At 41.9% G+C, this 23,794-nt stretch overlaps 1 protein-coding gene across 1 annotated transcript in view; it reads left to right on the top strand.

Moving 5' to 3' along the window:
• ANKFN1 (ankyrin repeat and fibronectin type III domain containing 1) overlaps positions 1-23,794 on the top strand; it is a 140,523-nt gene that overhangs the window by 12,348 nt on the left and 104,381 nt on the right. The window contains exons 3-4 of the mRNA XM_036341840.1: positions 4,579-4,773; positions 6,470-6,583. Of these exons, the coding sequence (XP_036197733.1) occupies positions 4,579-4,773; positions 6,470-6,583 (309 nt within the window). The remainder of the gene's footprint in view (positions 1-4,578; positions 4,774-6,469; positions 6,584-23,794) is intronic.

Genomic DNA, 23,794 nt, shown 5'->3' with positions numbered 1-23,794 from the left:
ACAGGAGCTGCCTCCTGGTGGTCAGTGTGCTCCCAGAAGCCGGGCTCACCACTGGCGAGCTCAACGGCAATGGCGGGAGCCTCTCCCGCCTCTGCAGCAGCACTAAGGATGTTCGACTGATGCCTCAGGCGGAGTGGGAATTAAGCCATCAGTCGGACAGCCCCCGAGGGCTCCTGGACTGTGAGAGGGCGCAGGCCAGGATGAGGGACCCGCGCGCCACACCCCCCCCCCCCCCAGTGCACAAATTTCATGCACCGGACCTCTAGTATTGTAATAATTATATATGGTGGCAGGTGGGTTCTAGAAATATTGGGGAACCACTTTGTAAGATACATGATTATCTAACCACTATGCTGTGCACCTGGAACTAATACAGAATAATATTGAATGTAAACTAATTGAAAAAAAATTTTTTTCAAATATATTCACTTTCATACCTAAAAAGAAAAATTAGATTTTACCCTCGTTATATTTTCAAGCTTTTAAGCAATTATCAATCAGGACCAAATTTACGAATTGCAGGGCAAGGGCGAAATTAAGAACTAGCAAGGCAAAGAAGTAGTTAGTAATCTGTAGTTTAGATTCTGATGGTGTCTGATCACTATTTATCTCAGGGTTTAAACAGTAACCGTAATTGTATTCTTTGAACACCAAGTGCCTGCCCCTCCCCCTACTCCTACCCGATAGTTAATTAGCTGAGCAGGTCTTATAACAAATACTCAGAAACACTGGGTGGTAGAAATGCTGTTGATAATTAAACACCACAATAGCAAGGAGCCTATTTCAGGAGCCGCCAAGTGGTCCTGCCCCAGCCGGACTGCTCCCGGCACACTCACAGACCCTCTATTGTGCTGGCTATGGCAGTGCAGAGGGGTAGCTGCTTGGCTGGAGAAGGGATCTACAGCAGTAAGAGAGAAAAGGCCCAAGCTTGCAAACAGATCCAGGAGCTCCAGACTCAAGGGGGAAATATTCAGAGGGTGGAAGCAAAGGGAGAATGGATCCAAGAATAAGAGAAGTGGATGGGCAGGAAAATCAATCATAAAATAGACACAGCCTTTCTAGTTTCTGTGTCAACCAACCAACCAAAATGAATTCACCAATCTCATGACAAACAGGTAGCTGTTAGAAAATGGCAATACATAAATAATAGATTAATTTGCATTCCATTTGGTTTAGAGGAAGTTCACTGGAGTTTTTAAGGTTTTTAAGAAAATCTTGGATAATCATTCCACCTCCCTGGGTCTAAGTTTCTTCACCTTAAAATAAGGGGGTTGCAAAGGTTCTCATCCTGAGGAGGCAGAAACAGGAATTCGATTCCCAGCAGGATCAAATGCCTAACCTACCAAATCATTACTTAGTAAAGATAAAACTACACAATCTAAGATAATTATCACTTTTACTTACTTTTGCTTAAAATGTATTAACCCAGTTTGTTAGATTGGTTATCTCCTACTGAAGAGATGCTTCTATTGGCAGTTATATAGCTCATTAATAATAGGGAGAAAATGATTAATTTATGAGTCAGCTGATTTGGTAGTCAATAAAGAAAATCTTTCAAAAGAGAGTGTTTTATTAAGCCATTAAAAAGTCCATGGGGGTTTGGGGGGGAGGGAAGGTTTGCTTGGTGAAACCACTGGCTCAGTCACTGCCTCTCCCACTCATGCATGGGATTACCTCTAACAGAGGCAAATATTTTCAGGGGCACCTGGAGATTTAGCCTGGGGCGGGGGAGCTTCTATAAAGTTTCCCTTAAAAAAAAAATCTTCAATTTTGGGGGAAATTTTTCCTCTTCTCCATAACAAAAGTGTTCATTTTAATTTATAAATAATGTGTTTTCACCAAAATCTACACAGGAAATTTGGTGACCCAGGAAGATGCGCCTACTCATTCTGGGGCATCAGGCTGCGGTTTAGGTACCCGTTTGAGAAAGAAGCACGGGGATCTATATGAGCTTGGAAAACTTAGTCATCAAATTATATGCATCACCCTTGTTAGTCTATGAAAAGGCAAAGTGCTTTATCTTAAAGATATAGAATCCCTTTACCCCTATAAGTAAAACAACATCATGTCTACAACCTGGGAGGAGAGGGAAAGTCTGGAAACAAAGCGTGTTGTACTAGGGAAAGCAGGAAAAATGTCAGGGGAGCCAAGCACAGCTTAAGAGAAGCTGTCCATCTGAAATGCCACCTGGAATTCACACCCGTAATAACTGTTGTGAATATAAAAATTAATAGGGGGGATTTTATAGTATTAGAAAAATTTATTTTTATAAATCATGTGTCTATCACCCAAGTGTTGACGCATGCATGCAATTCAAACATCAGGCTTACAATAAAAAGCTCACTGAATGACTTAGCAAGGACAATTCCCCCATTTTCTCTATAATTTGGAGTGAAAGAAGGAGGGGGGATTGGGTAGAGGGTGCAGTTACTGGGTCAATTAATCAACCTGAAAACTGTGACACAAACTCTGACGCCTAACCTATGTCTAAAAATACACAAATGTATACGAATTTGTTTTAAACTGTCAATGCCTATATTTAGGACCTTCCCAGCAAGGCTATAATGAGACTGTGTTTGAGGGCTTCAGTCATAGCAGACTCTACCATTAATCTGAAGTTAGTTAAATTAACAGCATTTAGTACTGACTTGTCAATCTCACTGCTCCAGGAAATTGCACCTTGAGGCCACTAATATTGCCAATTTTTCCACTGGAGTATGCGCCCGCATGTGTATATGTGTATTTTTTTTCTCCAGAACCTCCTGTTCATACCCCATCCTTGCTTCCCTAGGTCCACAGCACTTATATTATCATTTATTCTGGCCTCCTTTAGCCTTCCCGGGGGATTCTGCGTAGGGTAGCTGCTCAGTGAAAGAGTTTTTTAGCTTTATATTTATTTGTTTATTTTTCTGTCATGGCTCATGACTGAGGCTTTAAAAAAAAAAGCGTGACAGTATTTAGAGTACATGATTGACTGCTACAGCAACATTCATTAACCATGACAAATCTACAGCAAAACACAGTCCCAAGTGTTCTAAATAGTAATGTTAAAAAGAAAGAAGAAAGAAAAAGGAAAAAAAGACTCAACTCATTTTTCATTGACCTCATCGGTAAATAAATTTAGACTGATAGTGAGCAGGGGCAATAATAAATTAGTATTCATTTCCTGTAATTAATGCAAACATGCCTATGAACACAGAGAATATGAATATATAACCGCCTAATTTCCATTTCAAAATACACCTAACAAATTTTCACTTGAGTTATCTTCATCATATTTTCCCCCTTTATTAGAAGAATGATATAGTTGGATTTCTTCCCCACCCACCTGGGGGAAAATATTGTTTTGGTCACAGAGAGTGTTCAATGGGTGGGTAACAGAACTGCCAAACTTGATTCTGATGTTTCATGATCTGATCCCCTACCACATGCCCAGATCAGAAGTGACCAACTAGGCAGACCCTCACATGCTGGAGAGCCACCATAAGAAGCAGCCTCCTAGCCTGACATAGAATGTGAAACATCATGGACATGAACATTCACTCACACGGGAGCAGACTGGGTCAACAACATGATATGAATCAAACAAAGACTATCATGCATTGAGTAAAACAGAAATATCAAGCTGAGGTTCTCTCAGCAAGAAGAGCTAGGACAGCTTTCTCTCTTGGGCATGGGCATCTCCAGAGACCATACCTACAATCAGACCACAATCAAAGATCAATGTTTGATCACACTCAAGTCAGCTATCAGAATTCACTAGAGCAGTGGTTCTCAACCTTCCTAATCCCGTGACCCTTTAATACAGTTCCTCATGTTGTGGTGACCCCCAATTTCATTGTTACAAATTAAACATCATTAAAGCATAGTGATTAATCACAAAAACAATATGTAATTATATATGTGCTTTCCGATGGTCTTAGGCGACCCCTGTGAAAGGGTCGTTTGACCCCCAAAGGGGTCGTGAACCACAGGTTGAGAACCGCTGCACTAGACCTATTGTGGCAGCAGCAGAACACTTTGTTAGCAATAAATAAATTGACTAATACTAACAGAATTATGCCACTAGGATACACATACAAAAATGTCTATGAGCTGGGCAGAAAGTGATAAGAGCAAAAAATCTGAATCAAGTTCTAAAAATATAAAGAACAAACAACTCTGGCAGAATGTAGCTTCCCTCATCAGTGACTTTTCCTAGGGCCGTCCTGGCCCTGCAGAGCTTTAGCTCCTAAGTGTTTGTCCTCTGAAGAGCATGGAAACGTGTGCAATCTGGATGAGAAGCGTCCTCGTGGGCACTTGACAGTGGAATTCTAATTAACTGCTAAGCAGCTGTATGGGGTGTGTGTCACAAGAGGGCCAGAGGGCAATGCGAATATCTTAAATGGATGGATTTACCATTTAATCTAGTTGTAAATGTCACTAATTAGACCTTATCATAACAAAACATTAGTAACGAATATGGATCCCACTTCCGCTGGGCATTTTTTAAAACCTATAGTGGACTCTCAGATCTCTTGCCAGTGAAGCAGCGTTTTCCCAGCAAGAAAAGGGAATCACCTATTTCTTTCTGTTTAGTTGTCAGCCTGGAAAGTCGAGCCATGCACCTCAACACACTGGTGCAGGAAGCCCAGGAGAGGGTGAGTGAACTGTCCATTCAGGTGGAGAATGAAGGATTCAGTCTGGACAACACAGAGAAAGAGAAACAGCTGAAAGCTTGGGAGTGGAGGTACCGGCTCTACAGACGCATGAAAACAGGCTTCGAACATGCCAGTGAGTATAAGCAGAGGCCCTCTACGTTTAACTGGACCAAACCTTGGTTTGAGACAGCCAGGCCTTCCTTTACTGATTTTTCTGTAACACTACAGGTCATGGATGACCGCTGTCGGCCTGTTTGGAGCAAGGGTTCTGGGAGACTGTAAAAGGATCTTTTGTCTTGATTTTCTGGCTCCTGATAGGTTCTCTGGCCACAGCCATGAGGCTTCAGTGCTGCTGGCCTCCCTCCACCATGTCACACTCATCTAGCACTTTCCACCCGTTACGCCCTAATGCCTAATGACCTGGATGGTCTGATGCCCTAAGTGACTATATTTTGGGATGCAGAGGTGGAAAAATATTTGTTTGCCTATTTGTCCAGTTTCTGCTTCAGGCTCAAATGTAAGTTGTTTTCGACTCTCTACTGCATTTTTTATATAGAGCTTATGTAAACTGACCTTCAGTGAATACAGGCTGCAGAGGACAGGCAATCAACCCATGAATTATGCTTTTGTCTGCACGTCCATTCTCTATTACCAGTCCTTTTTGTTAGTTTAAACAAGTCTTGTTTCTGGATAATACTAGCACTGGAAGGTACTGCTTACTGCAGCCTCTGATATAAAAGAATATGTATGTAATTCAAACTCAAACTTGTGAAATATTAAACTTTAATTCCAAAAGAAAATCTTATTCAAACAGCAAAACATTAGAATTATATTGAAAATTTAAATATAAGGAAAAGGTCAGTTCATTAGTGTGGGAATTATCTGCCTCTGCTCCAGTAACCTTAGCTGTGATAAAAACCAAAGCAGTAAAACTCTTGTTTTCTGTAGTAGTACTCAATACTAAGCCCCAAACTAGGCCTACTCCTTTCTCTTGAAGCAAATAACTGACATGAATGAAAGGTTGCTCTTATTATTAACAATCTTTTAAGCAATGCTGATATGTTTGCTCTTTAAAAAAAAAAAATCCAGCCATTGTTTTAATAAATGCACTTGCTATTGTGCTTCATTCAGGACAAATTAATATTAGAAGAAATCATATTTTTAGACTTGATACCAATTTTTAATTTTCTAAATCACAAAACACCTAGAAGAAATACCTAACACCATAAGAAATCTATTAGTAGACATGACATTTGCATGTGAATTCTTTCCTAGTAAAATACTACTGTGGAATAGCAGGCACAATGAGAGCAAGGTGAGTTAACATCCCATGTTGGGAAGAGTCCAGAATTGGTCATCCAAAGCCGTATGTCCTTAAACAAGTCATTTGGCCTCTTTGGGCTGCAGCTTCCTCACCCAAAAAGAATGGAATGCTGTTACTTGCCCTTTCTACCAACAGGGTTGCAAAAAGTCTCCCCTGAGATGATTTACACAAAAGTACTTAATGAAATATAATAGTTCCTGCTAACACTTTCTAGCCTCCTCTTCGCTGGTCCAGCTAACCTCCTATTATGTTTCCAGGATACTTTGGGAAGGCTTAACTGGTATTATTTACCCCTTCAAATGATGTTTTAATGATCAAATAAGACCAAGATGGCAACAAATAAAGGCCATTGAGACTTCTAATGAAAATGTTCAAAAGCAAAAGCTATTAGGCTCTACAAAACAAATGTTTCCATAGTGTGTGTTTCTGGGTATCCTTTGAAGAGGTGAGAACATTGAAAAGTATTTGTTATGTTAAGATCCTTGTGTTTTTCCTTCTGTCCCAGGAGCCCCCGAGGTGCCAACCAATGTCTGCCTCATGGTAACCAGCAGCACATCACTCACCGTCAGCTTCCAAGAGCCTCTTAGTGTCAATGCAGCTGTAGTGACCAGATATAAAGGTATTGAACTCAGATAGTTTTTCATTACTTCTTCTTAAAAAAACAATCCATTGTTTGAGGATCAGTTGTGCATTTTGTGTTTGTTTTCCTGCTGATGGGCTATTTTATTCATTCCACGTAGAGTTGAAATAGTCCCACATACAGAACAATAAGGTAACTGAGAATACGTCACAGAAAGACCGAGCTGTCATTCCAGGATTCTCAATTAATATTCCAATTCTGTTTGCAGAGGATCTGCTCTGTGCATAGCATAGGGTTGGGGACAGGACTGAGGAGGACATACTAAAGCAGTGGTTCAAAACCTTCTGGCCCTTTAAATACAGTTCCTCATATTGTGACCCAACCATAAAATTATTTTTGTTGCTACTTCATAACTGTAATGTTGCTACTGTTATGAATCGTAATGTAAATATGTGATATGCAGGATGGTCTTAGGCGACCCCTGTGAAAGGGTCATTCGACCGCCAAAGAGGTGGCGACCCACAGGTTGAGAAACACTGTACTAAAGAATGAGCCTGGCTCCAAGGCACTTAGAGGCTGGGATGTGGAACATACTAAATAGGGGACATATAAATTGATAGCTGTAAAGACAGGTAACTAGGGTTGAGGACTAAAACAAAACAATCCTATGTAATAAAAGCATAGTATGCAAATTGTCCCCTCAACTGGAAGTTGTCCAAGAGTTCGACCAGGGGGCAGGGCTGGCGGGGGGGAAGGGAGCGAGTACCCGGTGGGCAGCTGGCAGCTGCTAAGGACCCTACCAGTACACGAATTTCGTGCACTGGGCCTCTAGTAATAAATAAAGATCATTGAAGCTCAGAAAGGCCCCAGGGTGCAGGTGGCAGGTGGCATTTGGGCCTGGCTTTCAAGGATGGCTAGGATTTGAACCAGAAGATAAACTCCAAGTGGAGAGAACAGTGAGCACAGGTACAAAAGTGAAAACATGCCAGGACAAGTGAAGGAGAATAAGGCATAGAAAATAGCGTGGTTCCAGGGGAGGGGAGGGTTCCTGACAAGGTGCAGTGAAATGTGAGATTAGAGTGTGAAACTAGGGTCAGGAGGTAAGAGTGGGATGAGGCTAGAAAGCAAGATGAAGGCATTTGGACTTTATTTAATGAACTCTGCAGATCACTGAATAAGATAAAGATCAGATCAGAGACTGAACGATTTCAGTGGCAATACAATGTATGAAGTATTAGAAAGAGGTCATAACAGTCTGAGCTGACTGCTACGGCAGCACCAGGAAAGGAGAGCCCAGAGGAGAAAGATACTACAGAGATGCTACCATGAAAACAGTCCAGGCTTACATAGTGCCTACTATATGTGAGGCACTGTTTAAAGCCTATATATGTATTAACTCTATTTAATCTTCACACCAACCCTATGAGGTAGGTACTGTTAAGATTCTCACTTTGCAGATGAGAAAACGGAGGCAATGAGGTTAAGGAACCCGCCTAAGGCTCACAGCAGTGCCAGATGTATCTCTTACATTGACGCTTGAATGTGGTAGACATAAAGAAATCTAGTTCCCTGAATGATGAAGACACACAGAAACACCCTGGACAGTTCTAAAATCTGACAAAGCCTTCCACGCGTTCTCCAAGATGCCAGGCCACAAGGCAGAATTTCTGTGGTCAGGTCACTGTTGTTCCCTTTGGGCCACAGAAATGTCCAAGTGGCATATGTATTTCCTTTCTTCTTCCCAGGCCCTGTTCCCATGTCTAAAAACATTGCTCTCCCCACACCCTATAGCAGGGGTCCTCAAACTTTTCAAACAAGGGGCCAGTTCACTGTCCCCCTCAGACCGTTGGAGGGCCGGACTATAGTTTAAAAAAAAAAACAACTATGAACAAATTCCTATGCACATATCTTATTTTGAAGTAAAAAAAAACAAAACGGGAACAAATACAATATTTGTATTTGCATGTGGCCCGCGGGCCGTAGTTTGAGGACCCCTGCCCTATAGCTTCTGAGGCACTTCCAGATAACTCCACTCTGTCTGTAGAACCTTCCTTAAGACAGCATTGAATTGGTTCACTTTGGATTTTTTGTATCATTCTAAGACAGTGATTTTCAACCTTTCTTAGCTCATGGCACACATAAACTAATTACTAAAAGGCTGCGGCACACCAAAAAATATATCTTTTGCAGATCTGACAAAAAAAAAAAAGGCATAATTTTGATCCATTCACACCAGACAGCTATTGTGTTGACTGTTGTCTTTTTTTTTTTTTCAATGTAAGGTAAAAGGTCAGTGACTCTGATTAGTCAGGTATTGCAAGTTTGAAAAATGGTTGCGGCACACTGTTTGGGCACACAGTTTGAAAATCGCAGCCTGGGAGTACAAGCAACAACAGCTAAAGGCAGCCACCCAGAATGACCTCCCACAGCCATCTTTTGAAACAAGTCTGACATTTTCTCTTGGTTGTCTCATCTGCCAAGTCTGCATGAAATCTGAAGTTTGGCCAGCAGTGTCAGACATGGCCATTTTCTTCTTTCTGTATTTCTCCCACTCAGGGTTTGATGAAGGGTTTCATCAGTGCTGCCCAACTTGACATTTGCTTCTTCCACTTGATTAGTAAGCTATCAGGAGCTAATTTATCCAGACTGTCAGCTCTTTAATACTTGGCCACGATGCCAGCAAATTCTATCAGCATTCACATATTAACACCTCTCATCTCAGGAGACTTACATTTGGTGAGGTTGAAACGAAAGGTCACAAGTGGGCTCTGTTAGTGACTGCAGGAGATTAATTAAGCATTATAAATAGATTGTCTGTTGCATTATGGAGTAGGTTCCCTTATGTTAATTTATAAGGTCATAAACTGAGTCCTTAACCTGACCCTCTCAAGGGTTATTTAAAACAGCTGGTGGCCTACTGTATCCAGAGAAGGACAGTGTTTAATTCAGGGCTGAAGTAATTATTTCATTATGGAAATATCAGCAAAATTATCCTGAGACAAGGCTAATTATTTTGTTTGCTTTAAAAAGAAAAAGAAGAAGAAGAAACAATGAGAAATCCACAGAATGAAAAGGTAATTATCTAATTCAGTGGTTCTCAACCTTCTGGCCCTTTATATACAGTTCCTCATGTTGTGACCCAACCATAAAATTATTTTCGTTGCTACTGTTATGAATCGTAATGTAAATATCTGATATGCAGGATGGTCTTAGGCGACCCCTGTGAAAGGGTCATTCGACCACCAAAGGGGTCGCGACCCACAGGTTGAGAACCGCTGATCTAACTGGTTAGAGGGAAGGCTTTCCCCTGCAGTATTTAAGGTTTGGCAAAAACATCTCACACTGCTCCCTAGAATTTCTGGTCTCAGCAAAAAACCTCCAGCCTATTTTGATAACTGGATGTTTTCCCCCTTCGTGCTTAAGCCGGTGTTTGAAAGAAGATCTGATGCTTTTGTTTCTCACTTGTTGACACTCAACACATCAACATGCTGGTTTTTTTTAAGTTTGCTGATATCTAGAAATCTTTTTAAGAGCATCTCTTTATAAACCTCTTTCAAATCCTGGGGGCCAGGCCCATTGCCATCACTACTTGGACATGAGAGCTGTCAATTTCAGCTTATAACCCAGGAAACAATTTTGAGTGAAACCCACAGGATTTTTCTGCCTGCAGCTCCTCTGGATGCAGGGAAACAGGGCCAAGAGGACTACTGTCTGTTTTCTGGATGTTTCTTCTTAGAATCAAAGAGCCCTTGCATTCTTTGGTCCCATCTTACCAATTTTCATAGTTTGCAGAGTACAGCTAGAGCTACTTCAGATGCTTTGGACAATTGCCAGAACTTTGTTCCGTATTTTCTCCTCACTGCCTTGGGTAACCTGCCTGATGCTCTCATTGGCTGAGGATATGTCTTTCCTCTGCAGGCCCAAAGTAGAAAACACTTTCAAAAGTGATGTTGCTGCTCTTTGCAGGGTGGGTAGAACAGTATCCTACAACAGGTGCAGTACAGCATCTGTTTTCTATCCATAGGATAAATGATTTTCTAGTTTTTAAGAGTGTGCCCTTAAGTAGTCCCATTTTGGGGTTTGCCAATTTTGATATGCTTCAATTAAGTGCTCCAGTGAATCTGAGTACCTTGGTTGAATGGTGCCCTTCCCCACCTCTCTTCCCATCTTGTGAACCACCTTAAAACCTTTCACCAATAAGATATGTTGTAAAACACAGCTTTTTTTGCATATTCTTCATTTAGAGAAAAAATTTAACCCCCAAACAATACAGTATAGGGTTATATAAAAGAAAAGGTCAAGATTTACCCTTTCTGCAATGTCACATTCCTAACCACCAAGTTCATTTCTGTTATGAGTTTATGTCTTTCCTTACAATCCTTTCTTGATGCATGTACACATATATGTATATGCATATGAAAGTACAGCTTTGTTTGTGTGAACTCTAATATGAATATTATCACACTGTTTATCTAATCCTATGACTAGATTTTTTTCAACTCAATAATACCATGTACAGTGTTTAATCTTCACTCTTTTTAATAGTTGCATAGTATTCTTACTCCCTAGATAGAGGTGTCATAATTATTTAATCACTAGAGGCCTGGTGTACAAATTCGTGCATGCATGGGGTCCCTCAGTCTGGCTGGTGATCGAGGCCTATCAGGGGGCCAGCCGGCAGGGGGAGGGACCCTGGGAGGTTGGCGGGCCAGTCCCCCGATCGGGGCCTATAGGGGGAGCTGGTCAGCAGAGAAGAGAGACAGTGGAAGGTTGGCTGTTGGGACCAGTGGGGGTGCCGGCCAGCAGGAGGGAAGGGCCTTGGGAGGTTGGCCAGCCAGCTGGGGGGAAGGGGCCACAGGAGGTTCTGATCGGGACAATCTGGGACCACTAGCTTCGGGGAGGGACCATGGGAGATTGGCTGTGGGAGTACATTGAGTGTCTGCCCCCTGGTGGTCAGTGCGCATCATAGTGACTGGTTGACCAGTCTTAATGGTTGCTTAGGCTTTTATATATATAGATTTTTCTTCTCATGAGCATAGATTGTTTTACTTTTTTGGTGTGGTTAATCCTCACCCAAGGATATTTTTTCCATTGATATTTTTAAAAAGAGAGTGGAAGGCGGAGGGGGGAGGGAGAATGAGAGAGGAGATAAAGAAACATTGATGTGAGAGAGACACATCCATTGGTTGCCTCCAGCACACCCAAACTGGGGCCAAGGATTGAACCTGCAACCCAGGTATGTGCCCTTGACCCAAAACAAACTCAAGACCCTCTAGTGTGCAAGCCAATGCTCTAACCAGTGAGCACACCAGCTAGGGCAGTTTTCTCACTTTTTTTCCTTATTAAATGATGTTTCAACCCTTGTAGAGTCATACCTTGGAGATATTACAGATTCAGTACTAGACCACTGCAATAAAGGAAATACTATCACAATAAAGCAAGTCACCCAAGTCACCCAAATTTTTTGGTCTCCCAGTACATATAAAAGTTAAGTTTACACTATGCTAGAGTCTATTAAGTGTGCAATAAATAGCATTATGTCTAAAAAGACAATGTACATATCCTAATTTAAAAATACTATATTGCTAAAGAAAAAAAAAGGCTAACCATCGTCTGAGTTTTCTAAGAATCCCTTTGTTGGTGGAGGGTCTTGCCTCACTGATGATGGCTGCTAAAGGATGGGGTGGCTGTGGCAATTTCTTAAAATAAGACAGCAATGAAGTCTGCCACATCAACTGACCCTTTCATAAACGATTTCTCTATAGTAAACATACAACACTGTTTGATAGCATTTTAGCTATCATAGAACTTCTTTTGAAATTGGAGTCAATCCTCTCAAACCCTGCCATTGCTTTATCAACTAAGTTTATGTATTTTCTAAATCTGTTTTTGTCATTTCAATAATCTTCACAGCATCTTCACTGGAAGTAGCTTCCATCTCCAGAACACATTCTTTGCTCATCCATAAGAAGCAACTCTTGATCAGTTAAAGTTCTAGCATGATACTGCAGCAATTCAGTCACATCTTCAGCCTCTACTTCTAATTGTAGTTCTTTTGCTGTTTCCACCACATAAGCAGTTACTTCCTCCACTGAAGTTTTGAACCCATCAAAATCATCCAGGAGGGTTGGAATCAACTTCTTCCAAACTCCTTACAATGTTGATATTTTGACCCATTTCCATGAAACATAAATGCTCTTAATGGCCTCTAGAATGATAAATCCTTTCCAGAGGTTTTCATTTTATTTGCCCAGATCCATCAGAGGAATCACTATCTATAGCTTTATGTATTTCTTAAACAATAAGACTTGAAAATCAGAATTATTCCTTGATCCATAGGCTGCAGAATAGATGTTGTGCTCATCACAAGGCATGAAAACTTTAATCTTAGTGTACATCTCTATTAGAGCTTTTGAGTGACCTGGCACATTGTCAATGAGCAGTAATATTTTGCATACAATCTTTTATTCTGAACAGTAGGTCCTAACAGTGAGTTTAAAATATTCAGTAAGCCATGTTATAAACAGATTTGCTATGATCCAGGCATTGTTCCATTTATAGAGCACAGGCAGAGTAGATTTAGCATTAATTCTTAAGGGCCTTAGGATTTTTAGAATGGTAAATAAGCATTGGGTTCAACTTAAAAATAATAGCTGAATTAGCCCCTAACAAGAAAGTCAGCTTGTCCTTCAATGCTTTGATGCCAGGCATTGATTTCTCCTCTCTAGCTATTTAAGTTCTGGATGGCATCTTCTTCCAACGTAAGGTGGTTTTGTCTACATTGAAAATCTGTTGTTTAGTGTAGCCAACTTCATTATTTTAGCTAGATCGCCTGAATAATTTGCTTCTACATCTGCACTTTGCTGCCTCACCTTGCACTTTTATATTATGAAGATGATTTATTTCCTTAAATCAGTGGTTCTCAACCTTCCTAATGCCGCGACCCTTTAATACAGTTCCTCATGTTGTGGTGACCCCCAATTTCATTGTTACAAATTGAACATAATTAAAGCATAGTGATTAATCACAAAAACATATGTAATTATATATGTTTTCCGATGGTCTTAGGTGACCCCTGTGAAAGGGTCGTTCGACCCCCAAAGGGGTCTCGACCCACAGGTTGAGAACTGCTGCCTTAAATCTTATGAGACAACCTCTGCTACCTTCAAACTTTTCATCTGCTGCTTCCTCGCCTCTCTCAGCCTTCACAGAATTGAGAGATAGGCCCTTATTCTGGATTAGGCTTTGGTTTAAGGGAATGTCTGATCTTGTATCCAGACAACTAAAACTTTCTCCAGATCAGCAATAGGCTGTTCTGCTTTCTTATCATTCGTGTGTTCACTAGAATAGTACTTTTAATTTCCTTCAAGAACTTTTCCTTTGCATTCACAACTTGTTTAACTGTTTTGTGCAATAGGCCTAGCTTTTGGCCTTAACTCAGCTTTCAACATCTCTTCCTCACAAACTTAATTATTCCTACCTTTTGATTCAAGAAAATTCAATAATTTTCTTTACATGGGTCTTCAACACTTCCTGTTAAGTTACATGGCAGATATATTTTTACAGTTTTTGTGACTCTTCCATTTAGTTGAACACTTTTAGTAGAGGCCACTGTAGGGTTGTTAACTGGCCTAATTTCAATATTGTGTCTTAGAGAATAGGGAGGCCCAAGGAGAGGGAGAGAGATGGAGGAATGGCAAGTCCATGGATCAGTCATAGTGCACATATTTTAAATTCATGGTCTTATTTGGGCCTGCAGTTCATGGTGCCCCAAAACAATCACAACAATAATATCAAAAATCACTCACCACAGATCGCCACAACAAATATAATAATGGTAAAAGTTCAAAGTACTGGGAGAATTACCAAAATGTGACACAGAGACATGAAGCAAGTAAATGCCGTTGGAAAACTGGCATCAATAAGCTTACTCAGTGTAGGGATGCTACAAACCTTCAATTTGTAAAAAAAAAAAAAAAAAACAAAAAAAAAACGCAGTATCTCAGAAGTGCAATAAAGCAAAGTGCAATAAAACAAGGTATGCCTATATGTGACTCTATGTGAATGCACAAATCTTTCCACTTCTAGTTAACAATCCCAGAATATGTTTTTTTTTTCTAGGATTATTAACTAGAATTGGAAAGATTTGTGCATTCACATACTCTGTTTTACTAATCTGTCTACACCTGTGATAATCCCATATAATAACTTTATATTTTAACATCTGGTAGGGCAAGTCCCTCCCCATAGTAATCTGGTCCAAAATGTCTGTTATTTGCATACGTTCTTTTCTAAATGAATTTTAGAATTGGCTTGTCAAGCTTAATTTTTAAAATTTTATTGGGCTACTATCATATTCCTAAATTAATTTGGTGAAGCTCCCCATTCATCACATCTTCCTAACCAAGCTGAATTTTACATATTCAAGAAAATTTAATAATTTTCTTTACATGGGTCTTCTACATTTCCCGTTAAGTTTCATGGCAGATATATTTTTACAGTTTTTGTGACTATCATGAGTGAACTTTCTTTTTAAGATATTCTACTACTGGCCTATGGGTCTATTAATACTTTTTAAAAAAATCTTTAGTGGGTTGCTTGTTTACTCTCTTAGTAGTAGCTTTTTTCCCCCAGTAGAATATCTTATAACTCATGAATCTCTTCCCCTTATTATCTTAAAGTTAAGTGTCATTTTGTCCCTTCCTTTCTAATATTTTTCTTTTTTGTATTTCACTTTAACTAAAATCATTGTGAATTCTAGTTCCTACTACATTGTGAATAGTAACTGGGATAGTAGGTATCCTTCTCTCTTACCTTCTTTTGTCAACATGCATCTAATATTTTACTAATGAATATGATGTCACTCATACACTGCTAGTGAAAATGCAAAATAATACAGGTTCTCAGAAAAAGTATGACAATTTCTTTAAACACTAAACATGCAGTTACCATATATCCTACCAATTACACTACTGAGTATCTCAACAAAATGAAAACAAATGTTAATAGCAGCCTTATTTGTAATGACCAAAGTCTGGAAATAATTTAGATGTCCTTGAAATGGTAAATAATTAAACAAACTGGGTAAATTCTCACCTTGGAATACTACACAGCAATAAAAAGGAACAAATTACTGATACACATAACAACCTGGATAAATCTCCAGAGAATTACATGGAGTGAAAAAGCCAATCCGAAAAGACTACATAGGGTTTTATTCCACATACACACTCTTAAATTAACAAAATTATATGGAAATAGAGAACAGATTAGTGGTTATTAGGGTTTAAGAAAGAAATGAGGAGGGAAATGGGTATTTAGGACTCATTTTTTTGTTTTCTAGCTAATGGATGTATTTTAAAATACTTTACTTTTTGAAGGATTTGGAGAGAAAAAGGGTGGCAAACATGTGTGTCAGTTTAGCATCTTGATCCAATCTCCAAGTCACTTCTCCTTTTTTTCCCAGACTGTATGCTCAGTAAACATGACCTCATGCTAATATTAGCCTAAGCCAACATACTTATGAAAGCATATCTGCTGCTTAAAAAAATTATGTAAGTTACCTAGGGACAAACATGAAACTGGGTTTTTGTATCAGCTGGTGAAAGATTATTCCTGACACTGATTTCTTTTTCTTCCTGTTATATTTGGAAAAATCACAGACCCATCCTATATAATAAAGAGCTAATATGCTAATTAGACCAGACAGCGGAACGATGGTCCAGACAACCTTCCGGACAGAGACGGGGCTGTGAGGGCCAAGCCCCTTGCACAAATTTCGTGCATCGGGCCTTTAGTAAAGTAATAAGGACTATTTAGAATGTGTGAGGTTTTTCCCTATGGTATGAGTTCCTTGAAGGCAGAAATCTTGCCTTTTACATTTTTTCACCTCACCACCTTCGTTCCAGGAGCACAGGCTTTCTTTCTCTTCTGAAAACATTTTCCCTATCGCAGGATCCTTGCACACAATGATCCCTCTGCCAGGAGCACTGCCTCTCCCATTCCCTGCCCACAGATTGTTCAGGTTTCTAGTAAACGCTTCAAAGAAGCATTTTCTAAGTATTATATACCAATCAAGTCTGTTATAAGTTTCATTGTGCTTTTCACATTTTCTTCAAAGTAATGTTCGCAACCTGCAAACATCTATTTCTTTAGGTTGAAATAGATTTATTATAGAACTTCTTAGTCTTTAATACCTAATATATCCAATAAGTTATTTCTCAAATTTAATTATTTGACTATCACTGGATGTTTCACGGGAATAATGTTTCATAGAATCCTGAGAATATTTTAAAACAGGAATTCTCAAACTAAGCTGCATGTTAGAATCACCTTAGAATCCATTCCAATCAAATCTGAGTCTCTGCAGGGTGGGGACCCAAGCAGAGATAGTTTTTCAAAAACTACTCAGTGACTCTAATACTCAACTAGGCTGTGAATGTGCTGTCGTGGTTCTAGTATCTGTCCCTTCCATCAGACTGTAAGTCTCAGGTGAGCAGGGACTTTTAGTTCATCTCTGTATTCCTAGTACTTGGCACAGGGCTCAACATATACATAGTAAGTACTCAATTATTTCATTGTGATTCATAATAAACAGTCCCCTTGTTTATGGGACTTAGAGGTTAATGGGGAAATCAAAGCTCACCAACATAAAATTCACTTCACAGCATGAGGAAAATAAGGCCTGTCATTGACTCCAAGTGTTGAGGCTGGAGTTTTTCACAGGCTTTGTCCAACATCCTCTTTTATTGAATCTCACCTCTCATCCCTTTCCTTTATAAGTAGTCTCTAGTTCTCTTCCCGGACCCCCGCCTCTTGCTTTCAGTTTCATCCTGCTGGCTCCCCAAAGCCTGCTGTCTTTAACACACTTGCCACTGGAAAGTTTCTGCAAAGGTGATCACATCAGTGCTGAGTAGAGCAGCTTATTTCTTCCTCCTCCCCCTCACACACCCCTCCGGAACTGTGGAGCCATGAAGCCTCTTGGCGGAGAGGGAGGCCCACCAGGCAGCTCTTTATTGCCATGCAACTGTGAGATTCCTCCCTACACTTCCTCCTGGGGAAAAGTCAGCCTGCCAATCGAGATTTAACAGTGGAGCAGTACATGGTGACGTGCCAAGCCCCCCACAACCATCCCCATCACCACCTCACAGCAGCATCCCACCCCCAGACTGAACAAACTGTATCACTTACCCCCTGGGAGACTGGCAGTTACTGAGCCCAGACGCCACAGGGGCTGGTGAGTTTCCAGTGGCCACAGAGGCAGGTCTCCGCTCAAGGCGCAGCTCTGTCTGTGGCTGCCTGACTGGGCACAAGGCTGGGACTGCAGATGATGCACCATTTTCTGGGCCACCTTCTCCCCTCAGAGATTTTCTCGATTCCTTTTTGGCCAGAACCCTTTGCAGCATTATAGTTTGTCAATAGTCCGCGACTGCTTTCTAGAATTTCTCTCCAGGAGAAAGTGTGTTTTTCTAAGAAATAGGTGTTCTAGCCTGAAGCCTAATTTCATGTGAGGGCTCAAAAATGAAACAAAAATAATCACCCTCAAGTCTGGAAGCTGAGGGGCCTCTCCACACTGTGAAGAGTGCTTTCTTTTGGGAGGTGGGAGGCTATGGTGGTCCTTTGTGATTCTTAAATAAAATTTTTCCAATTATAAAAATAATATACACCCCTTGTATCAGCCAGGGTCCCAGCAGAAAAGAGAAGCACACTCAGCTTGAATTGTTAAGAAAACTTAATGAAAGGCTTATTTACAGATTGTGTGAGGGATAGCAAGGCATACAGGACTGGTAACTTTGGGAGGCTGTCATTATCCCTATGTTGGAAAGGAAGAGGGGTAAAGGCTGGGGCAGGGGCACCAGTCAGGAGTTGCTATGTGAAATAACATACCCACCACCATACAGAGGCACTGTCTAAATTCAACTAGAAGCCCAAGGGCAAGGGGCCTTAAATGATGCAGTCCATAAGGGTGTCCTAGAGACACAGAGCAGGATAGCAAAGGACAATAACTTTTCTGGAGGTGAAAAAGGATAGAGGAACAAAAACAACAAAAAACTAGTATAACAATTATAGAACATTGCAAAGAATAGAATTTTTAAACAGAAACAAATGATTCACCTTCAGTCTTACATCCAAAGAAATCTACCGCAAGAAGGTAGATTTTGACATATCCATAGTAGAGATCACATCTATCCTATATAATAAAAGGGTAATATGCAAATCGACCAAATGGCACAATGACTGGTCACTATGACGCGCACTGACCACCAGGGGGCAGATGCTCAATGCAGGAGCTGCCCCCTGGTGGTCAGTGCACTCCCACAGGGGTAACACCGCTCAGACACAAGCCAGGCTGACGGCTGGCAAGCGCAACGGTGGTGGCAGGAGCCTCTCCCACCTCCGCAGCAGCGCTAAGGATGTCTGACTGCAGCTTAGGCCCGCTCCCCATGGGGAGCGGGGCTAAACCATCAGTCGGACATCCCTCGAGGGCTCCTGGACTGCTAAAGGGTACAGGCCAGGTACAAATGTCATGCACCGGGCCTCTAGTCCTATCTAATAAAAGAGAAACATGGTAATTGGCGTACAACCGCTACCCTTCCCATTGGCTAATCAGCGAGATATGCAAATTAACTGCCAGCCAAGATGGAGGCCGGCAGCCAGACAGCTTGAAACTAACGTTCCCCGCCTGCCTTGCCGGCCTCTGAGCTTGCAGTTTGAAACATAGTTACAAATATAGAAGTTAAACAAAACCCCAGAAACCTGCTTTAGTCCGCCGGGCTTCAGCCAGCAGGATCGCAACATTGTTTCAAATACAGAAGGTAAACAAAGGCCAGAAACCTGCTTTCAGCAGCAGAGGCCTAAGAGCTGGAGCCAAGCCTCAAAGCTAAAGCTGGCCCAGAATAAAAAAAAAGAAAAAAAGGAGCGGTTGGAAGCTTCAGTCACCTGCCAGCCTGAAAACAGCCCTCAGCCCCTCACCCAGACTGGCAGGCACCCCACTGGGGACCCTCACCCTGAAGGGTGTGTGACCAGCTGCAAACAGCCATCATCCCCTCACCCAGGCTGGCCAGGCACCCCAGTGGGGACCCCCACCCTGATCCAGGACACCCTTCAGGGCAAACCAGCCGGCCCCCACCCATGCACCAGGCCTCTATCCTATATAGTAAAAGGGTAATATGCCTCCCAGCACCAGGATCAGCGGAGCCACGAGGCCTCCTGGCACCGGGAACAGCGTGACAGGGGGCAGCGCCAAACCCCCTGATCGCCCTGCGGCTCTGTGTATGACAGGGGGCGGGGCCACAACCTCCCTATCCGCCCTGCTCTGTGTGTGACAGTGGGCGGTGCCCCAGCCCCCTGATTGGCCCTGCTCTGTGCGTGATAGGGGGGAGCTCCCCAACCCCCTAATCGCCCTGCGGCTCTATGTGTTACAGGGGTTGGGGGCCACAACCTCCCTATCCGCCCTGCTCTGTTCGTGACAGGGGAAGGCGCCCCAACCCCCTGATCAGCCCTGCTCTGTGCCTGATAGGGGGGAGCTCCCCAACGCCCTGATTGCCCTACGGCTCTGTGTGTGACAGCGTGCGGCGTCCCAACACCCCCTCCCCCCACGGGCCCTGCTCTGTGTGTGACGGGGTAGAGCCATAACCTCCCCATCGGCCCTGCCCTGAGTGTGACAGTGGCAGCGCCCCAACCCCCTGATCGGCCCTGCTCTGTGGGTGATAGAGGGCAGCGCCCCAACCCTCTGATGGGCCCTGCTCTGTGTGTGACAGGAGGCGGTGCCCCAACTCCCCTATCGGCCCTACTCTGTGAGTGATAGGGGGGAGCTCCCCAACCCCCTGATTGACCCTGCTCTGTGCGTGACAGGGGGCAGCGCCCCAATCCCGATTGGCCCTGCTCTGTGCGTGACAGGGGGTGGCACCACAACCTCCCCATTGACCCTGCCTTGAATGTGAATGGGGGCAGTGCCCCAACCCCCCAATTGGCCCTACCCTGAGCATGACTGAGGGTGGCATCACAACCTCCCAATCCGCCCTGCTCTGTGCATGACAGGGGGCGGCGCCCCAACTCCCCAATCGGCCCTGCTCTGAGCCCGACCAGGGGCTGCACCTAGGGATTGGGCCTGCCCTCTGCCACCCGGGAGCAGGCCTAAGCCAGCAGGTCGTTATCTCCCGAGGGGTCCCAGACTTCAAGAGGGCACAGGCCGGGCTGAGGGACCACCCCTCCCCCCCGAGTGCACAAATTTTTGTGCACCGGGCCTCTAGTATATATATAAAAGCCTAAGCGACCATCTGACTATTCAACCATTCACCCAGTAGCTATGACGCACAATGACCACCAGGGTGCAGACACTCCAACCAGTAGAGGAGGGAGCCCAATCCTTCACAGAATCAGCTGTGGGTTAGGTTGCTGCTGGGGCACTGTTGGCCCCGATTCTGCTTCACCTGCACCTTGGACCCAACAGGGGATGTTGGAGGCCTGGTGCACAAATTCATGCACCGGTGGGGTCCCTCAGCCTGGCCTGTTCCCTCTTGCAATCTGGGACCCCTAGGGGGATGTCGGAGGCCCATTGCATGGATTCACGTACTGGTGGGGTCCCTCGGCCTAGCCTGCACCCTCTTGCAATCTGGGACCCTTTGGGGGATGTCGGACAGCCAGTTTCGGCCTGATCCAAGCAGGCCAGGCCATGGGACCCCCCCTGGTGCACAGATCCGTGCACCAGGCCTCTAGTATTTAGTAACAATGGCTAACACTTATCAAGGCCATACCATTCCAGGCACTGGGTCAAGGCATTACAAGCACTGTTTCTTCAAAATCTCAAGCTGCCCTATGGAATAGGTAGATTGTTATCCTCTTATCATGAATGAGGACTCTAAGGCAAAAGAGGAGCTTACTATGGGCATGACAACCAGTTACTGATCCCAGAGCCTCTATTCTTAATGAGTATGCTGTACTACCTTCTTTTCCACTTTACAACCCCATGTTTTGACTTTTACTTTGAAGCAGTTTCAATCCATACATAATATTACATGGAATATATTATATGCATTTTACTCTTTCTTGATTATTGGCTATTCAAGTTGCTTTTAATTTTTTACTATTATAAAAGCTGCTGCCATGAGCATCTCAGTATTTAAGAGTTTTCCTGCATTTTACAATATTTCTTCAAATGACAGTTCTAGATTTTCTTCCCATTTTAAAATCAATCTTGGTTTTTCTATCATTTCAAGTCACAAAGTTGTAAACAGATAAATGTGGACATGGGAAGTAATATTAAAATTCTCCAATTCTATCATTCCACCCCCCCAAAAAAAGAAAAATTAAATTAAGAAAAGTGGGGGAAGTATACTGGGTCAAGGAGCTCTAAGTTTAATGAGAAATGGCATCTAAAGAGGTTGAAGATTCATCATTCCTTGCCCTACATGTTCAATGGGAACACAGCCATGAACGATGAACACAGTGCACACTGAAGGGCTACTACACATGAACCAAATCTAAATAAATGGATGGGGCTGTATCTCTCCTAATCAATTACTTCCACTTCTAATGAAGTGTGTGCTCAGGACTACACTGATGAATACAAACAATTCATCAGGACAACTTAGATCAAACTGTTCACTTGCCAAAGAAAAGCTGCCCATTGATGAAGGATTTAGGGTATTCTACAAAGTACTTTAAATTCTAAAATTGTGCACACGGTTTTGGGAAGTTCATCCCACCCTTCAGTACAGTAATTAATGAACCATTCAAGGAAAATAAGATGAACTATTTTCTAAAAATACCTAGAATAATTCAGCCTCATTTAAAAAATATATATCTTCAGTAAAAACAACTGTATAAGCAATTTAGAAGATATAAATTTCATACAATAGTCATAGGTTCCTCTTTCTAATATATAATAGCTTTTGAAATCTATAAGAAAAGTGAGGAAATGATTATTCATAGAGAAAGAAACACAGCATATAAAAGAAGTTCAACTTCTCTCATTATAAGCAAATACAATTTAAAACTAACCTGAGATATCACTTTTCACCTTTCAAAATGGTGAAAACCCAAGTTTTAACATACACTCAAGAGATTAGTCTCTAGGAAACAGTCCCTTCTCATGTAATGCTGACAGAAGAATAAATTTTTATGACCATTAGGAGGGCAGTTTGGCAATATGTATCAAAACTAAAAATGCAGCCCAGCTGGTGTGGCTCAATGTTCAGTGTTGACCCATGAACCAGGAGATCACAGTTCAATTCCCAGTCAGGGCACATGGCCCAGGTTGTGGGCTCAACCCCCAGTAGGGGGTGTGCAGGAGGCAGCCAATCAATGATTCTCTCTCATCAATGATGTTTCTATTCCTATCTCCTTTCCTCTCCCCGAAATCAATTACAAATTTTAGTAAAAAATTACAAATGCAGATAACCTGACAATCTTTATGATGGATATTTACCGTACAGATATACTTACAGCTGTATAAAATAAAATATACACAAGACTATTCATATCAGCATGGTTTTTAAGAGTAAAGTGCATCACATGCAGTTGGTAAGAGTAGAATATTTATTAGTGGCAAACTAGTTAAATAAATTGTTCACACACATCTATACACAGCAGCAATAAGAATGTGAAATCTCATATAGAGCAATCACCAAGATAAATTATGTTTTCAAAAAAGTTTGAAAGAGTACATATAATATGTTACCTTTTGTGCAAAATGGGGGAATCTATATATTTGCTTGAGTCTAATAAAGAAATCCTGGACAGATACATAAGACACTAAGAACAGTGGGTACCTGTGGTTAGAGAGCCAAGCTAGGAACTGGGAAGGTGGCAGACAAGGAATTGAGGGAGACTTATAGCAGTCTCGTTTTTATTACCTCTTGGTTTATGAACCATGTGGATCTATTCAAAACATTAAATTTAATAAAAGGATCAAAAGGAAAAGTAAAGTTCATGGGATACAGAGGAAATAGAATGAGTCAAGAGAAGAAAACGCAATGGAAGGAGGCATATCAGACAGAAGACTATTATGAAGGAATAGCAGAAGAAGTAAGGACATGTAGAGAGACACTTTTCATCCCATGCCCAGGAGTAGAAAATGCCTAAGAAGAGTACATCTGAAAGAACAAAAATTTTCGGTACATTGCCACTGTTTTCCCTGTATTGACAGGAGAGAATAATACAATAAGCTAAAGTGGGCAAATTATTTCAAATCTTTCAGTGTGAAAGAAAAAAGTATCTGTTTGCTATCATTTCTGTGACCATAGAGGG

Source organism: Myotis myotis, unplaced genomic scaffold, assembly GCF_014108235.1.
Source record: "Myotis myotis isolate mMyoMyo1 unplaced genomic scaffold, mMyoMyo1.p scaffold_m19_p_17, whole genome shotgun sequence".
Classification (NCBI taxonomy): domain Eukaryota; kingdom Metazoa; phylum Chordata; class Mammalia; order Chiroptera; family Vespertilionidae; genus Myotis; species Myotis myotis.
The sequence above is the reverse complement of the archived record's forward strand: the minus strand, read 5'-3'. Positions and strand labels throughout refer to the sequence as shown.